The 18,218-nt window shown below is 36.0% G+C and overlaps 1 protein-coding gene across 1 annotated transcript in view; it reads left to right on the top strand.

Moving 5' to 3' along the window:
• The window catches only part of PTPRN2 (protein tyrosine phosphatase receptor type N2), a 590,472-nt gene that overhangs the window by 154,954 nt on the left and 417,300 nt on the right, over nucleotides 1-18,218 (top strand). Inside the window, exons 4-5 of the mRNA XM_030483611.1 lie at nucleotides 5,692-5,809; nucleotides 10,775-10,937. Of these exons, the coding sequence (XP_030339471.1) occupies nucleotides 5,692-5,809; nucleotides 10,775-10,937 (281 nt within the window). The remainder of the gene's footprint in view (nucleotides 1-5,691; nucleotides 5,810-10,774; nucleotides 10,938-18,218) is intronic.

The raw sequence follows: 18,218 nt of genomic DNA, 5'->3' as shown, positions 1-18,218 counted from the left end.
ACTCTCAGCTCCAGTGGCAGAAAAATCTTACGTAACGCTTAGAAACTTTCTCTTGTACAAACCAATTATTTGTAGGTATCTACAAGAGCTGAAATAAAGTTAAAGAAACATTGCATACTGAGTCCTATGGGAGCATTCTATAATCTCTTTGGCAAATGAAGCACTCATTTGGCTTTCTCAAATCATACAAATTCCTAAAAAACTGAAGAGAGAAGCCTTCCTTCCACCTTCTGGGATAGTTACTTAGAGTAAATTAAATCAGGGCTGTAAGCAGATCATGCTGGTAATTTAATTCTATGGAGATTATCACTTTTATGTATAATAAAACAATATGAAAATTTGAAACCATAATCCTTAGGCAGCCCTTTCATCTGTTCATTCAAATGGAAGCTCTTTGCCTGTGAGTGAATTGCTGCTGAATGCAGCGACTGAAATGCTTGCATATTATAAAGATCCCACTAGAAGCTCCAAAAGAGGGCAACAAACCAATGCAAATCTGATACTCGACACTGCTGCTGGGGAATGCTGTGGAAAAGGGAACGAAACAACAAAGACTCCTGACAACTTCCAGGAGAGGGTGACTACAGTTCTAGCTAAAATGAACAAGAGTGGTGATGACTGCTTACAACTGCCAGTCGTTTCTTCAAATACAGTCTGTACTAGAATTTCTTTTGATCTAGAAGACAACACAATGTCTGACCAGAGCAAACAAATTTAATTAGAGTAAGTTTTCATGGAAGTGTACTGCAAAACTATCTTGGTAGCTTTTATTTTGATTTTGTAGAAACTGGCTTTAGTCATAATTTTCAGAACAAATGAATATTTCAAGCCAAAGATACAGGGACATTAAAAGGTTGTAGAGGTGGGTTTAACTTCTCCATTGCAACTTTTGCCATTTTAAGTTGTATTGCAAAATTGCTTTCAGAAGTTCAAGGTTGGTTTGTTTTTTTTATTTTTTTCTTATAAGACGAACCATCAGGATTTTACCTTTTGGCTGCATTCTTAGGTAGAAAATACATCAATTGAAAGAATTTTGTTATACACACAGCAATCTCAGCATTAAAGCTACAATTTTGACTTAGCCAGTACTGAAATATATGAACATTATTGGAGATGTCCTTGAGCTCTGAAAACGAAGGTCTGGGATGAGAGCAAGTGTAGCTCCTCTGGAGAATGCAGAAAAGCGTCCTGCAGAAAGGCATACATTGACCTCTCTGTTGTGAAAATAGAAAGCCAATCATTCCCTATTCTGCAGGCATTTTGACAGCTAAAGTAGTCATTAACAGTTTGCAACACATGGCATGGGGGATGAAAGTCTCTGAGCTCTACAACCGAGAGTTTTGTGGCTGCAATGAAGTAGTAGTTGAGGGAACCTCAGAGAAAAACCCTATGTGGGGACAAAATGGATAACTTTACCAAAAAAACTGTGGAAAAATAATGTCACAACTCAAAAATAGTAACATGTTTTGGTTTCAAGACGGAATACTTCTGAGGTTTTTTTGGTCTTTATTTGGGGATTTTCCTGACAATGTTTTAGGATATCAAGTTTTAGGATATAGGTTTCTCCCAATATAAAATAATGGCCTTTTGCTTTGAATGAGCTTGATATATAAAAATGATTTTGTGGCTAATATATTGATGCAGAACTAGTAATTTTGGATTTCAATTAGCACAAGAGCTGGAAAAGTCTCCTGGTGTTATCCTGTCAGACGCAGGTTTTGCTGGACTTGCCTGCAGGGCCCCATGCTGCCTCAGCCAGGCTAGTTGGGAAAAAGGTTGGGAGTATGAGCAGGAAGATTTGCATGGCCATAGCTTTGGGCAGTGAGAACTGTTGTTTCTTTAAAGGACTTAAATTGGGCTCTACTGATTCACACAAGAATTCCTTTGCAAAGTTAAAAAGCTGTTTTTCTTGCTTGGGCCTTCGGAGGAGGTGAAGATTATTTGTATGAATAATTCTTAACTAGACGAAGTTGAGACAGGGAAGTAGCAGATTAATGTTTTCAGCAGTTGCTAGTATAATTTACATGAATTAAAGATGTGGTCAGGTATTTTTGGAGAGGCACCAAGTTTCTCTAAGATGAAAGCCAGAGTCAAAACCACAGGAAAGAATGCCAAAGAATTAGAAAAATTGAATAGCCGAGAGAAGGAGATATGTATTTGAATTTTTATTATTTTTCGGTAATTCAGTGTAATTGGTATAGCAACAAAGCCAGTTAAGCAGGTTAAAAGTGAAATTGTGTGATAAATGTGAAAACAAGTTTGACTTCAATTTTGGAGACTGAAGCTAATACCCTCACCAGTGTGAATCTATGAAAATGGTTTTCTTCACTATTTACACTGCTTGTTTTTGACTTGATTTGAATTAATAAAATAATTCTTAGACTTATTCTCTCTGTTGACAGAGTCATTGCTAAGTGTTGAACATAATGGGAATGTAAACAATAATAATTTCATAATTATTTTTGCAGTTGTGGGTAATAATAATCAATTATAGAATGGTTTGAGTTGGAAGAGACCTTACAGACTAGCTAGCTCCAGCCCCTCCGGCTGTGGGCAGGGATTCCTTCCATTAGACCAGGTTGCTCAAAGCTCCATCCAACTTGGACTTATTAATTTTTAATTATGTATTGTGGTGTAGAACCCTTAAGAATAAATTGTGCTGTGAAAATTAAAGATCCAGAGAGATACCTGATGATAACAGGGAAAGACCGCATTATATCTGGAGCATCTCCATTGATTCTGATGTGTAATCTGGGGGGATGGAACTAGATGGTCTTTAAGGTCCCTTCCAATCCTAACCATGGTATGATTATGCTATGATTAATGCCGTGCCTTCACGGTCTTTACACCAGCATTCCCTTTTCAAATACATTTAGGTTATGGATTAAAAAAATTAAAATTAAAAAAAAATTAAAATTAAACCTTGGGCTCTGACACCAGTGAAAAGTGCTACTTTTTGTGGAGAAATTTTATACCAAAGGCTGTTTTTCATGGGGTATTACAACTATCAATGTTGTTTAACTGAGAGCAATTTTATATCTGCTGCTGCTGTTGTTATCATAGTATTTGCGTCACTCCAGTGTCTACGGGACTCATTCTGTCTGTCCTTGGCATTGTGCATCTGTGGGAATTCATGGTTGGGAGATGCAGGTCCTGGGCAGATCTGCAGCAGGGGGGATTGTTAGTCAGTGGTTGGGCGTCCCCCTGTACGGTTCCCCGGTAGTGACATGGAAGTAATGTGTATACAAGAGCACTGCTGTTATCCTGCTCAGCCAGTGGAGACAAATCGTAATAATTGGGTGGTGAGGCAGGAGCTGGCGCTAGGTGTGATGGCAGGGACAAAGGGAACGGGAAGTCGCCATACGGCGTCATATGCTCCTTCTCAACTTTAATTTTGATTGCAGCTGTCAGCGTGGCATTATGGTTCTTGAATGTGCTGCTTTATTGAGCTCAGTGTGTGGGAGAGATTTTTTTGAAACTGAAACAATGCTGTAAAATGATTGGCATAAGGTTAGCTTTAGACACATTGCAGTTCCTGAGATAGTTGCATAAGAAACAGCAATATTAACTATTGACAAGGAGATTTTCAAATTAGTTAAAATTTGCATTTTCAAACCATGTCTTGTTCTAACTGTTATGTGAGTTAGAAGTGCTAAGAGATACGGTTGAGAAAGCATATTCCCTTAACTCTAGTTTCTTAAGCTCTATAAAAAGTATTCTGTTTTTGTTTCATCTATTTACTCTCCTTTAATGCCACACAGAGTAGTTCTGTGTATTTTTCTTCAAAGTTTATGTTATTTGTTTTGCATTCTTTAGCCTTTAATAGAGCTACTATTGGCTTAGACTTACAAACTGAAACTAGTGATTTTGGACGCATAGTTGATAAATTAATAGTTTTATGGCTATGCTAATGACATATATGTGTTTTAGCTGAACTTTTTTTATTGTTGCACATTCATCTAAACTGGAATGTTATCTTAGTTTTTTCTTCTGCATGAATTTATAAAACAAACAGAGATGTAGTGCTAGGCAACAGAGAAGTAAACTCAAACATACATACATATATATATGAAAACTTCCATGTAAAAATCACTGTAATAACACTACACCAAAATAATAGTAGCTGCATGGTGACTCATTTTTGTGTATTGACATAAGAACATGCTCTGAGCAGCCTTAGATTGAGATTTGTGGAATTATTTGAATCCATCTACTTACACGGCACATTTGAAAAGGTGAGATTTGCATTTGAAAAGGATGAATCAGAACTAAAACCAGATTAGACAGAGATAGATATTCTTCCCCCTCCCAAGGGGCTGGAGTCATTTACTGTAGCCATTAGCATCTAACCTGACTTCAGGTAAAGTGTTTCCTCAATAAACTTAAGTAACCTTTTATTTAAGAAAAGAAGAAAGAAGGAGCAAAAGCAGAGTGTTGGGGAGGTATCAGAGACCTTTTTTGTTAAAGCCTTCTTGCATGCTTACATTAGTTCTATATTGTTTATTATTATTAATAATAATATTACTAATATAATTGATTATATTATCAATATAATATAATTGATATATATAATATCAATATAATATAATTGGTATTAATAATAATAATAGGGGGAAAAAAAGGATTTTCAGGATGAAGTCCACCTAAATCTTGCCCACATGGGGACTTTATTTCCTAAAACTTATCTCAATCCCAGACAACAGAGCAGTTTGAATACTTCCTAGCCTGGACTTCTTTAATTGTGTGCCTCACCACACAGTAAATGTGTTACCTTCCATGTGGTGCTAGAGAGGGTTTTTCTTTAGGTGGTTTCTTACAGGAAGATATTAGCAGGTTAACCATGTCTGGAACTTTTGTCAATATTCATTTGAGAGTTTTGTGATGTTTTATTGTGCATGGCATAAAACCAGAAATTCTCCTCAATTACATGATATTTAGTTATTAGATAATTACAGATAAGTATTGCATGGGCAAGTTCTATGAGATAAAATCTGTTACATATAAAATCTAGAAATCGGGTAACAACTATGTTTGGAGTTATATCATTATTTCAAGTATAATTACCATGAGATTGGCAGTGCATGTAATTAGTAAGTAATCACTGGAATTTGCCTTCATAGTTGCACTTCCTCCTTGTTGTAAAGTTCTTTGTCACAACATTTAAGTATAAAGATAAAGTAAATTGACCTCCACATGTGTTAGACTAAATCTCAAAATACTTATTTCCACTGCAGTACTAGCTTTTTAATGTTCAAAAAGTATAGTTTCATGGAGAAAACAGAGAAGGGACAGTGTGCTGTGAATGGGGAAGAAGTGAAGTAACGTTTCAACAGATATCAGCTAGTGAGATAACTCTTTTACATAGCTGTCCAAAGTAACCTTTTTTATTTTTTTTTAATCTATTAAAGCTTGTTTGTAACTAGCTAAAATTCTGCTAAAAATAAAGTCTTTCAAAATCTCCTAACATAATCAGCAGTCTTCCTTTCATTGTAAGGGAATTTTGATTAACAAGTTTTTGTACAGAAGAGCAGAATCTGTAGTTCACTCTTGAGTTCCAATTGAACAAATCTTCATTTTTCTTTTCTTTTTTAATATATTGTTCATATAGCGCACATTTTTTGCCAACATTTCAAGTTATCAAATAGTGGGTTTGCTTATTCTTGTTTGTTTGTTTGTTTTATTATTTATCAGGTTTTACCTGGCAAGATGATTATACTCAGCATGTTATTGGTCAGGAACTCTCAACCATTCACAAAATCCAAAACAGACGCCCTGATATATTTGCATCTGAAGGATCTGACACAGGAAGGTAAGTCTTCGATAGTATTTTTGCCTGAGTGACTTTTGGAAGGGTTTGAAGATGATGAGAAATAGATTGGCACTGGAGCTGAATTAAACACATCACCAAACCCACTATCTATATGATAAAGAGAAACCAGCCGTACAACAGCACTGAAAACACCAGTAGCAAAACAGCAGACAGAATGATTGAAATCCCTCATTAAGAAAATATGCCTTCCAGTGTTAATTTAGGTGCCAGAATTCAAAACATCAGGTCTTTTATTGAGTTTATGCAGTGTCTAGTTGTCAGGTCAGCCACCTCTTCATATGACTGGCTAAAAAAAGCAGACTTCTACAGTAGCTTACCCACAAGAGATTTTATTCTGGAACAAGACACAAAAAGGTGTTGAATGACATTCTGAGCAACTAATTACATATTCAAACTCATATTCTTCCAAAACATAGCTGCAATTGATTTGAGGTCCATATTTTCTCAGCTTTAGTTGCAAAATTTGTCCACAAAGGAGAAATTCATGTAAGTTCCCATGACAGAAAAAAATGTAGGGACATTTCTATATTCTTTGTATTATAGAAGCCATTTTCCTCATGCGCTTGAAAGATATTGTGGGGTGACTTAATGGTTATTGGTGGCGAGACATACCATCTGTAATTCTGTAGAGTGATATGGATGTAGGACCTGCAATTATGTCATGTTCATATATAGAAGATGACATACATACACACATGAATATACTCTTTTACATGGTTTATTCCATCCTACAGGCTTTTAAGTGCAACTCGACCACACAAACCTCAGAAGGAAATTTTAAAATGCATAAAGTTTAGGAATGTTAAAAATGGTAAATTTTGCATTCTCCTACATTATTTTAAGAAATGCAGTCTCAAAATTAGTGAAATTGAAAGAAAATGCTTTTTGTTAGAAAACTTTCTTCATAGAGGGACAAAGATTGAGTTTCTAGCCTTGATGGGCAAGATATTGAATATTCGACTTTAGATCTTCATATACCACAGTATATGGTTTGCATATATGTAACAGAACCATTTCTTTTCTAGATTGTCCTTTTATGGAGGTAAAAAAGCTGTGTAATTAATAGTGCCCAGTGGCTTCAGCTGCTTGCCTTGGTTTGTTTTGATTTAATTCACAGAATTTGACCTGTATTTCACATATTTGCTGGTTCAAAAGCATCCCTTAAAATCACAGTACAATATGTTTCAGGAGTGCAGTAAGGTAGAAACTTAACTTCTAAAGAAGATATTGGTCTATAGATTATCATAAAGGTGATAACAACATGCAGTTGAATCCATAGACATGTTTTCACTGCTATGATACACAAAATGTGTCTGTATGGATTACTCTCTCTACATAGTATCAGAAATTATTTTGAATATCTTTTGGTTTTTGGTTTTTTTTTTTAGAATGAGTGTATCTAAAATTTTATTCATGAGAATAAGATAAAATAGGCCAGATTTCCATGAGATCAAGGCTGTATTCTACAGTGTTCCAGATTCATAGTTATATAAAAATATAATGTATAAGAAGATATAAGAAATAATTTAGGTTTTAGACTGAGAACAATTTTAGGAGTTCCTGTTGTGATCGGGTTTGAGCTGTTTTGCATTTTTATCTAGAACTATACATTAAAAAAAAATCCCAAACCCATTTTGCGTATTGACACTTTAAGAACATCAGAATTTCAAAGATGTTCACTTATAGCAGTGCCTCTTGTGGATAGATTTTCTGAAGTTACCGAGTTGTGTTTCTGAAAGCATTACCTTATGTGCCAACAGTTGAACGCATTAATTGATTTTTCTGGTTGTCCATTTGCAATATATTCCGTAGGTCAGAGAACAGTAGGAACTTTTTCTCTGTCATCTTGTAGATTCTGATCAAGTTTACTATATGCTTAGTGTGCTCAATGAACTTGGTAAAACCTTATCAGATAATAATGAAATAATTAAAAAAGCAACTTAGTGTAGGTATCTAATTATCAAAGAAACATTGTGGCAGGAAGACCTTTTATTAAGGGTCACGTGTGTAATAAGGCAATATGAAGTCACACTAATGAGTCATTAATCCCTACAGAGCTAGTGAGAGCAAGAAAATAGACTCAGACACTTGAAAGGTAAATTGACTTAGGCTAAATTAGTGCATATGAAATCTGATGAAACAGAAGACATGGATTTCATCTTAAAAAAATGCTGAAACTGGGAGCTCGATTTCAAGATGAAAGTTCTTTCTTTAGTTGCTAGCTGGAGTGTACATGGTAGTTTCTGGGCCCTTATTAAATTTCAAAAAAGACTTCAGTCTTGAAAGAGGATCCAAAGTAAAGGAAAAAAATCCATTCTGTACACAGGGAATAAATGTCACTTGTGTTCAGTGGGGCAATTAGGCAAAACCACAAACGTTTATAGAAAACTTCAATGTATGAAATGGGTTATAGCATTATTTCTGTAATAAACCCATCATTAAGTCAGTGATAAGATTTTTACAGCATTTAAAAGGGGGATTTTTTTTCCCCCCTAAAATTGTGGTATCTATTAATTGAGAACATTCTAGAAATATCTGAGGTGCAGTGATTCAGACATTTCCACATAAAAGCTTCTAAAAAGCTGTTTTTTGTAGGAAATACAGAATTATTTCTGTGGATAAATAATTATATATGCTATTGTCTTTATACCCTAAAGTTCATTGTATATGCAAAGTCCTTTTTCAGAATAAATTAAAACTGAAAATACTTCCAAATAAGCGCACAGCAAGAATTCAGCTGACAGTCATTTCTCCTACTTAGCAAGTGCTTTTATGTATGTCTTTCATCCATTTTCCAATATCACTTTGTGAAATTTAAAAGCAATATTTTAATTCACTTGCAATAATAGCTCATTTAACAAATTTTACTTTCTGTGTTAAAAAAGTGAACAACAGTGATATATTGATGAACTACAAAATCTTCAAATCTTTCAGATGTATTCATAGGATTTTATTAAAGTTGTCATCAAAAGAAATTTAATGCTTTGTTAGACTTTTACATTTTAATAGTTTAAAATTTTGTAACATAAAATATTCCATCTAATGTGAAATTTAAACACAATTTGAGTGCAATTACTGTCTCCATAAGAAAAATGACAAATCTTAGACCCCAGATTTTGCTTCTACCCACCAGTGTGAGTGATTATATACTGTAAATAATGGCTTGAAAAGCTAACTTAAATACTGTCTTTTATTTGTGCATTCAGTTCCCATTGGAAATCTTTGGGGTAGAATGTGGTCTGGTATTTCCATTTTCCCTTTCTTTTCAAAGTTAGTGAAGAAATGTTAAGATAGGTGATGGAATTAATTGATGAATTAAAGATGAGTGTTTGAAACTGGGATGCCTGCTATGATGACAGCCTCTTTGGATTAGTTCATCTCTATTGAAGCAGAAAGCATACTGCCCAGCTCTTTCTAAAACTGCAGAACAGTTTTAGTCTGGCTTTAAATTGAAAAGGAGGTGGATAATGTTACCTGCATGTCTGCCCTCCATCATGAGGCAGAATTTAGAGCTCTGAAATAAATAGCTTGACATTCCTGAGGGATCAGTACTGGGACCAGAGCTGTTTAACATCTTTGTCGGCGACATGGACAGATGTTGGGATTGAGTGCAACCTCAGCAAGTTTGCCGACAACACCAAGCTGTGTGCTGCAGTCAACACACTGGAGGGAAGGGATGCCATCCAGAGGGACCTGGACAGGCTGGAGAGGTGGGCCCATGTAAACCTCATGAAGTTCAGCAAGGGCAAGTGCAAGGTCCTGTACCTGGGTCAGGGCAATCTCACCAAAGCAAATTAGATTATTAATTATATTTATTGGTATTAAATTAGTCAGGACAAGCATTTGATGCAATGTGAGCATGGAAGAAAGTCTGTTTCTTTGTGCATAAAGTAATGTAATTAAATCTAAGATTTGGAAAATGACGTAATGGTACTCTCTCAAGCTGGGGCCCTACATAAGCACCATGACATGGGCTGGTAGAATAAAATTTTACTTGCAGTGGCATGGAGATGTTGAAAGTCAAGTGCTGTCTTGTCCACCTGAGCTGGAAATCTTTTCCAGCTGAAATTGTTCATCACTGAAGAGGTATGTGGGCATATGGGTAGGAAATGGTGACACTAAAAAGGTGATTCCAGTCAAAACGATATGTCGTTCACAGGGAAGGAAGCAGACTGGGAACCCTCTCTCGGCTTTAGTGCACAAGGAATGAAATAGTTACTAGTGTTGACATTTAAATTATCGTCATTGACGTGTTGTTGGGATAGATGAGGAGAGCCAGTAATAATTCAGATTCATTGCACACAGTGCAGTGAATCCCATATAAACACCTCTACACTGCTGTTGTTTAATCACATTTTTAGCTTTTCTTTGCAAACGTCACCAAGATCTGTCTAAACCACTCAGAAAACCCTGCTATTCTGTGAATCCCAGACACATGAGAAGATCAGAAGACACACTTGTTCCACCTCATTATTCCTTTTTTAAGCTCTTTGCTGGAGCTGACTAGCTTAGTTATTTCTGCACATCCAGTAGTCTCACTTTTCTGTAAATTGGTGCAGGGCCAAATCGATGTTGAATCTCATCATCATCCAGCAATTTTTTAAATCTTAGAATCATCTCATTTTTCTTTGGGGTGCAATTTAATCATGCATACTTTCTTTTTACAAGAGTTTTCTTCCGAATATGGCTGTGCCTTGATGTAGGCATTTTATTTGATTTACTGTTAGATCATTAACTTAGATTCCTGCAATAAATTGTTAATAGTGCAAGATTTTTTGACTGCTTTTGCTGAAACACTGAATATTCTATACTTCTGTGGTTGCTAAGAGTTTGAGCAACTCTTATGTATGGAACTAACTTCAGTGGTTTGCGGTGCCTTTTTAGTTGGGCACTTTGTACATTGTGCAGGCTGGTAACTTTCTTTTCCTTGCTTTTGCTGTGCAGAACTTTGGGACAGAATGCAGATAATGAAAGAAATTACAATCTGGAAAATGATGTGAACTTGGCCAAGTCTCTTCAGCAATATCTTAAATATCTTGGTATTCTCTCCCAGTCTGCAGCTACAAATTTGTATCCAAGGAAGACGAATGACAAAGCTTCTGTCAAGGTAGTAGTATTAATGTGGTTGCTACATTCTGTGATTCTGGCTTCCTTTTTCTCTGAATTCTCCTTATTTTTCAATTTTCCTTTCGGTCTCAACACCAGATATTGTTTCTTGCTGCCTCCTCCAATTGGTTATCATACCTGGTGTAACCAGGTTGTCTCCAAATGAGTTGAGTCAGCTTCAGTGTTGTAAATGATAGAGCTTTTCTAATCTGAAGCATTTTACCTTAATTAGGATTGATTGCATGTGAAGAAGGAGGAAGAGTGGGATAAAGGTGTTTACATCTTCACTGGCTGATCTGAAACCCTTCTTATGGTATCTGAACTGCTCCTCTCCAAAAAGCTGGCTGAACTACTTTGTGAATTTTTTGCTTGTGAATTGGTGCTCAGAGTACAAGTAATATAATTCTGGAGAAGATTTTGATAATGGATCTGATGAATTGTGCCTCAACATTTCCTACTTCTTGTTGATTCTAAAGGAAGTGTATTGTGACCAATTAAAATTCATACATATACATTATAAGTATGTGGATAGCTAGGAAGATAAATCACAACCATTAAATCTTCAGTATTTGCTATGTGAAAAACCCACACAAATGTCCATGTGAGAACTAAACCTTTTTTTCCTAGAGAAAATCTGTCTTGCTCTAAGGTGGAGCTTGACAAATCTATAAAAATGATTAGATGAAGCGGTTGCATATGACAGGCCCTTACAGCCCTGCAGTTTTTGCTTAAAAAATGTGTTTATCCAGAGAACTCTATTATTTTAAAGAAATAGGCTGCTATTATAGCAATCCTTTAAAAAAATTGGTATGTGCTATTTGCGTTAATGATGAAGTTTCAAGAAAAAAATCCGGCAAAGGAAATATAGTGTCAAAGCCAAACTGCTATTTTTTCCAGGAAACAACTCAGAGACACATATACTGCAGTGTATCTGCAACAGCAACTCCCAACAGCAGTATCAGTTGTATCAACTATTTAGTCATCATATAACTGAAATGTTATTCTTGTCAGAAGCCACAAGTTTCCAATTTCCCTGATTGGCATATATAGCACTCATGATTTATGGTGTATGTCATTAGGTGTTTATCTGGGGTAAGAGAAATTTGCAGGCAATGGCAAGGAGGCTTTGGGGCTGGATGAGTGACCACCTTCATGGTCCTTCACTCTCTACTCATGGGTGCTGGCTGCAGTGAGGATATTCTGCTTTGAATCACTGGCTTTCAGAGACAAGAAAACTTGCTCAAGAATTATTTCAGTGGGTCTGGTGCTGTCATGCAAGTTCATAAATAATCCATATGGCGGAGACCTTCTGTGGGGAAGCCTGCTGTGATAACACCACCCACCAACCTTATCGAGTGTTGCCATGGAGATGGGTACTCTGAAGCCTGGGGGAGTGGGATAAAGAGGAGAAAATCTGGAAATGAAGCACATATAAGAGCAGACTGTACACTTCTATTTACTAAGAAGCATTTTAAAACAATAGCATTTGAGTCAGATGTGTTACCTATAATTGACAATTTAAAAAAAAAAGAAAAATTATCTTTAAAATTAGTAATCAGTCATGAATTTTAAATGATCCTGCAGATGTTTCCCTATCCTCTGCAAATCAAATGCAACTGCTATTCTTTAAAAGGATACCATATTTGTACCTTGATTCATAAATGTAATAAAACATTTAAACAAAAGAGAAACTAGGACTTTCCTGATCCAGGAAGCAGAAAAAAGCTGTAAAATTTCACGATTCAAGAAGTAGGAAGGAAAGAAACACAAGAGCTGCATTTGATATGGTCATACCACCTGAAATTGAAAATGCCTATCATGCACTTTAATTGCATGCTTCAACAAAATCTTGGTACTTTATTTTTGCATTTTATATATGGATAAATTATGAACCTATATTAAATAATTGTAGCAAGGTCTTATATTTTTAACTTTCTTGCCCTTTTCTGATTAAAAATAAGGGTAAGACAGAAGTACTTTACCCTACTTAAACATAGAAGTGCAGCTTTTGGGCCTTTGCCCTTCTTTAAAATAATTTTCTTTCAAGTATATATTTACGTCTGTCACTTCATTCTTACTGTCAGGAGGTAGGAGATGCAACACTACTCTGGTTGCTTTGATACCTTACCTCCTATGAGGTATAGCTGAATCTTGCAGATTTTTAGTGCTTTTAGGCAGACTTCCTGAGTGGATTCTGATTTATTCCAAAACTGTTGTCAAAGGACTCTGGCCAAGAATAAAAAAAAGGAAGAAAAAAGACTAAGAGGCTTTAAAACATGTGTTTTGTCCAGAAGCGTTATTTAGTATCTTAACATAAATATTTTTAATTAAACTGTTTTACAAACTTTTGATCTTTAGTTTTCCTACTATCTTCTGCATGTATTATCAGAATAAAACTACAGAGCTTCAAGATTACCAAGCAGACAGCACACACAGGTATGCATGAAGTTGTAAAATAAGACATGGCAAAACCTAAACTAGGTAACTCTTTTCGTATTTCCCTTCTAACAGCTGTCAGCTTGAGGACTAATAGAACAGTGAGAGAAATAACACTAGCAAACTTACATCATGTGATGGACCAAAATTCCTATAATGTCTACCATTTATTGCAGGAGCTTCTTTGAGTGATTTTTGAAGCACTTGAAGTTCATCAGTAAGTTAGAATTTTTTCTCAGTATTTATGCAGTATTTACTGCAGGCTGTAATTTAGCCAGTTGATAATTACTCTGCCAGTGGATAAATAGCAGTGAATCAGAAGATTTGGTGGGCCTGTTTCCTGAGGATTACAGTTATAAAGAACATTTTTCACTTCAGTTCAGCTGAAAAGAGTTGTTCAGAAAATGGGCACTTGGTGGCATTTGTTACTTAAGCATTAACTAGTGGGTTTTGGAGTTTGTTTCCTCCCTCCACCACCCCCAATGGAGGAGGGTTTTACCATTCACAAAATACTGCATTATCAGTCTTCGTGATTCCTTTCTGCCAAACCTGAACTTAGTATGGAAAATAACATATAGCCAGGCACATATGCATAATGAGATAGCTTGGTTTATCTTCTCTAGTGAGGCAAGAAATGCAGAGGCTTCAAATCACACGTGAATTTTCCAGCTCTTCTCCCCTCCAGTTAGAGCAATCTATAGGTGAAAAACCCCAACAATCAAAAAAAAAAAAGAACCAAACAAAAACCAAACCCAACAAAACCAAACCCCTGTAAGAAACACTATGCTGTTGGGATTCCTACAGAAACTGAGAGGCAGAGTTATGCTGGGTTCGAAGGGACAGCACATTGCTGAGATTACTAACGCTAGTAAGCTATAGAAGGAGAGCTTGCTTGCTTTGCTGCTGATGGCAGCTGGGCTGGTGAGCTCTGTGTGCACATTTGAATAGCAGGGCCATGTGGGAAGTCTTGAGGAAATCTTCAAATAAAGGAGGTGGAAAAAGGAAAAAATAGCTGTGCCCGTAGTGGCTGTTACAACAAAGCAAAAAAGAGGCAGCAAAAATGGTCAGTATGGAAACAAATATTCATGTTGTCTATTTTTTACCAGCCCTTAGCCAAGACAGTGAGAAATAATCTTATAGTTTTCTTAAAAAATCCAAACAGCTGCAGTTGAATAGTTACAAGAGAATAATTTTTTAGTCACCACAGAAAGATAAAAGTTTTGAAATGTGATCCAAATGTACTCAAAACAGAAGAAAATAAAAAAATAACTCACCTGGAATTCCTTGGTTTTTTTCTTAGACTAGCTATCAGTTTAACATATTCTCTTGCCTTCTGGTAGCCTGATTTGTGAATTTTTAAGTGCATGAGGCTGGCAAAAGTGCACTGTTTTGGTAACATAGCACTGCGCTGGCCTCATTTCAGACACCATGACTACAGCACACAGGAATCACATCTACCACACCACAGGGCTGGATGCTCACTTCCTCTCTCATCTTATCTCCCAGCTCCACTTTGGGGCTGGATGCTTCATTGGCTCCTCTGGGAAACCTTCTGAAGAGGCTATAGGAATAAGGAAGTTGCCTGCTACACTTGTGTTAGTGCTGCATTTCTTGTTGCAGGGTCTCTGTTTTATGGTTTAGGTTTTATAGCTAGAAAATGTGTGTGACTGCTCTTACTCCCTCCCCTTGATTTGGCTTCTGAGGTTTTCAGACCTGGGTCCTACCTGCTGCTCAGGTCTTCCTCAGGCTGATGTGCCATTCAGGCCCTAGTATGTAGTATAGAGGAAGAGAGAAAATAATCTGAGAGCCCTCAGGGAGCTTAATCCATTTTTTTTTTCTTTGGGTTTTAATTACTTACATTCATTTTCAAGGTAGACTTTATGTGTAAAGGTTGCAATTGCAGAAATCCCCAAGTCTTATGTATTCTTATAAATTTTAAAGCAAAGAGTTTAGGAAAAAACAGAATCCTTATATCAGAAAAGTTGCTAACAAAGGTCTTTGGAGAACCAATAAGGGAAAAAAAAAGCAAACAGATAAAGTGCCTGGTTAGTTACAGAGACATAGGGCTGGTTGTTAGATCAAGAGTACAGTGCCACTGAAAGGGGAGAAAGTAAAAACTGATGTGGTAGAGTCAGTTTGCTTGAATATAGAAGGGTACAAAGGTTAGACAAGGCATTTGGTAAAACTTTTATTTTAGTCCTTTGTACAAGAGGGAACCTTCCACCTATTGTCCCCTTTCAGATTCAGGGAAGACTACTCATGTTTTTGCTGGGTTAAAAATCAGTTGTTTGATGTCTTGTAGTTGATCTCCTGAAAGAACTAGGATGTATGATAATTATTAGAAAGGATTATTATTTATTTTAGAATATCTGAGTGCACAAGTACTCTGAACTTATCTGCAAATAATAATTACTGTGATTAACAAGTAAGAAATTACACAGTCATTGCTTATTTTAATCTGGAGCTTTAATTCAAAAAAACAGGACCCTTATTTATCTAACACTGATTAAAATACAGTATGGAATGAAGATCATCAGAAATTAATATGATGGCTGACTGCTGAAAAGTCAAAATCCTGTCTGCAATGTATGCATTTAAACTCTGCCTATATAAATGTGAAATTTAATATTTCATATCTGTGGCTTTATGTGTAAGAAAAATTTAATACACCCTGTGCATAAACACATTCATAAAAATATCAGGACTAATTGATAAACCTGAAGCTACAGAATTGCCTGTCTATCGGCATATCTGTACAACAACCATTAGAGTGATATCTGAACATCTCACAAGCATTGATATATTTATTTACCTGGTGACATTACATAGTAGGGAAGAACTAATATCCCTAATTCACAGACAGATTAGATAGCTTTTCTGAGGGTGTGGAATAATTTTTTGGTAGAGTGTAGACTGAAAGTTAAGACTCAAATCCTGGAAAAATATTTAATCTTTTGGATCATTCTCGCATCCATGGCTCTTTCCGGTAAGAGAGAAACATTAAACGTCTCTTAAGAAACAAACCAAACCAAAACAACCGTAAAACCCAAAAAACAAACAAAATCTCATAAGCACTAGAATAGAATTCGTTTGATCAAATACAGATCTGTGTATTGGTGCAAGTCAGCCTAAACTCAGTTTAAGATGAGTGGAGAGAAAAAAGAAATTTCCTAGTTGTTATACACCTATTCTAATTTAAATATATAAATAAGACATTGTGAATTCTATCCTATTGGCCATCCTGCATGAATCTGATAGCAGTAGATAGCAATTTTTATTGCAAGGACTTGTACTATACATTTGAAGATCTAACCGAATCATGGCTACAAAGCCTAGTAAAATTACAGTTGTTTGCAGCATAAATACACAGTCTGGTCATCAAATGTGACCTGTGATTATATTTTTTAGTTAATAATAGGTCAGGTGAAGATTCTAGTGCCAGTGTTGTGCTCTTCAAGTCTTAGATCTAACACCTACGTTTAGCTACAACCAATTGGTTTATATACGGTGTACTGACAGAATTTCAATGTCTAACATAGAAATCATAATTTCTCTTATCACACAGCTATCTGGTAAAGATTAATTATTTTTACAATGATCTGAAGATAAAAGCACTGTAGAGATGACATTATAAATGATCTGTGTCAAATCTGGAGTTAATTAATTTCTGGTAATTCCCAGATGAAATGTAGATTGATAGTTTTAAAATTTCAAATACTGACTGGACAATAAGATTTGCTTCTCATTCAGATCCCTCCCCACCCCTTCAAAATCAACTTCTTTTTGCCAAAAACCACAAGTTGGGAGGTTTTGTTTCTGTTATTTCTCCTGCAAGCTTGCTATTTGTCTTCCAAATATTTACTCATTGTATTCAGTACACTGGGCTCAGTAAATAAAAGATGATGGAGCTGGTACAAACTTTAAAGTGTATTCCATATTTATTTTTACATCAAACTCATCAAATGAGAGGATAGAGTTCACAAAAATTGAAATTTATCTAATCTCTCTGTGAGTGTGCTAGTGTAAACATTTCAGGACAGTGCAACAATAAATATTTTTTATGAGGGGAAAAGTCCTCACCTTACCTCAAGCACTTGTCCAGCAAATGGTTGGTTGCTTTCAGTGGGGTTGTAAAGCAATGTTGTAGACATGGATCCTGCAGATCTCTATTCACTTGCATTTCTTTGGGTAAAAATACTCTCTAAATTCATATGTTAGAGTTATAAATATATTGAATTGGTGCTAATGTGCTCGAGTTTTGGCAGATGAAGATCTTCATGTTTCTGTGTATATCATCTTTAGATAATGAGTTAGCTCAATATACTAGCATATGCCTACAGAAAATGTGTTTAAACATCATTCACTGAAACCTTAAGTAACAGACTTATTGAGATATGAGCAAACTGTTCTCAGACAAGGGAAGCTGAAATACCCTGGTATATCTACCGGCACTGATCACCAGGCTGCACAATTTCTGCCTTCTGCTGGAGGTTGACTGTCACTTTTTGGTTCCTGTTGGTAATGTTAGGGAGCTTCTGAACACAGTAGCTGACAGAGATAAAGCTGCCTCAAGTCTATATCCCCACAGGTAGCCAATAGCCAGGTGGAGCAGGTACTGCCAAGGCACTGCCAGCAGGCACCACGGGACCCATGGTCTGACTGTGGTTATTGATGCTCAGAAAACCATATACGCACATGCACACAGAATAGAGCTTTTTATCCAGAAGAATAGTCGGAAATGGAGTTGATCGAGAAGACAGGACAGACTGTGGTGATCAAACACAAGGCATGTTCAGACAAGTATACTGGCCAGTCTGCTTACATGTTATTAGTCCCCTTTACTCCC

This window comes from Strigops habroptila, chromosome 1, assembly GCF_004027225.2.
Source record: "Strigops habroptila isolate Jane chromosome 1, bStrHab1.2.pri, whole genome shotgun sequence".
NCBI lineage: Eukaryota > Metazoa > Chordata > Aves > Psittaciformes > Psittacidae > Strigops > Strigops habroptila.
The sequence above is the reverse complement of the archived record's forward strand: the minus strand, read 5'-3'. Positions and strand labels throughout refer to the sequence as shown.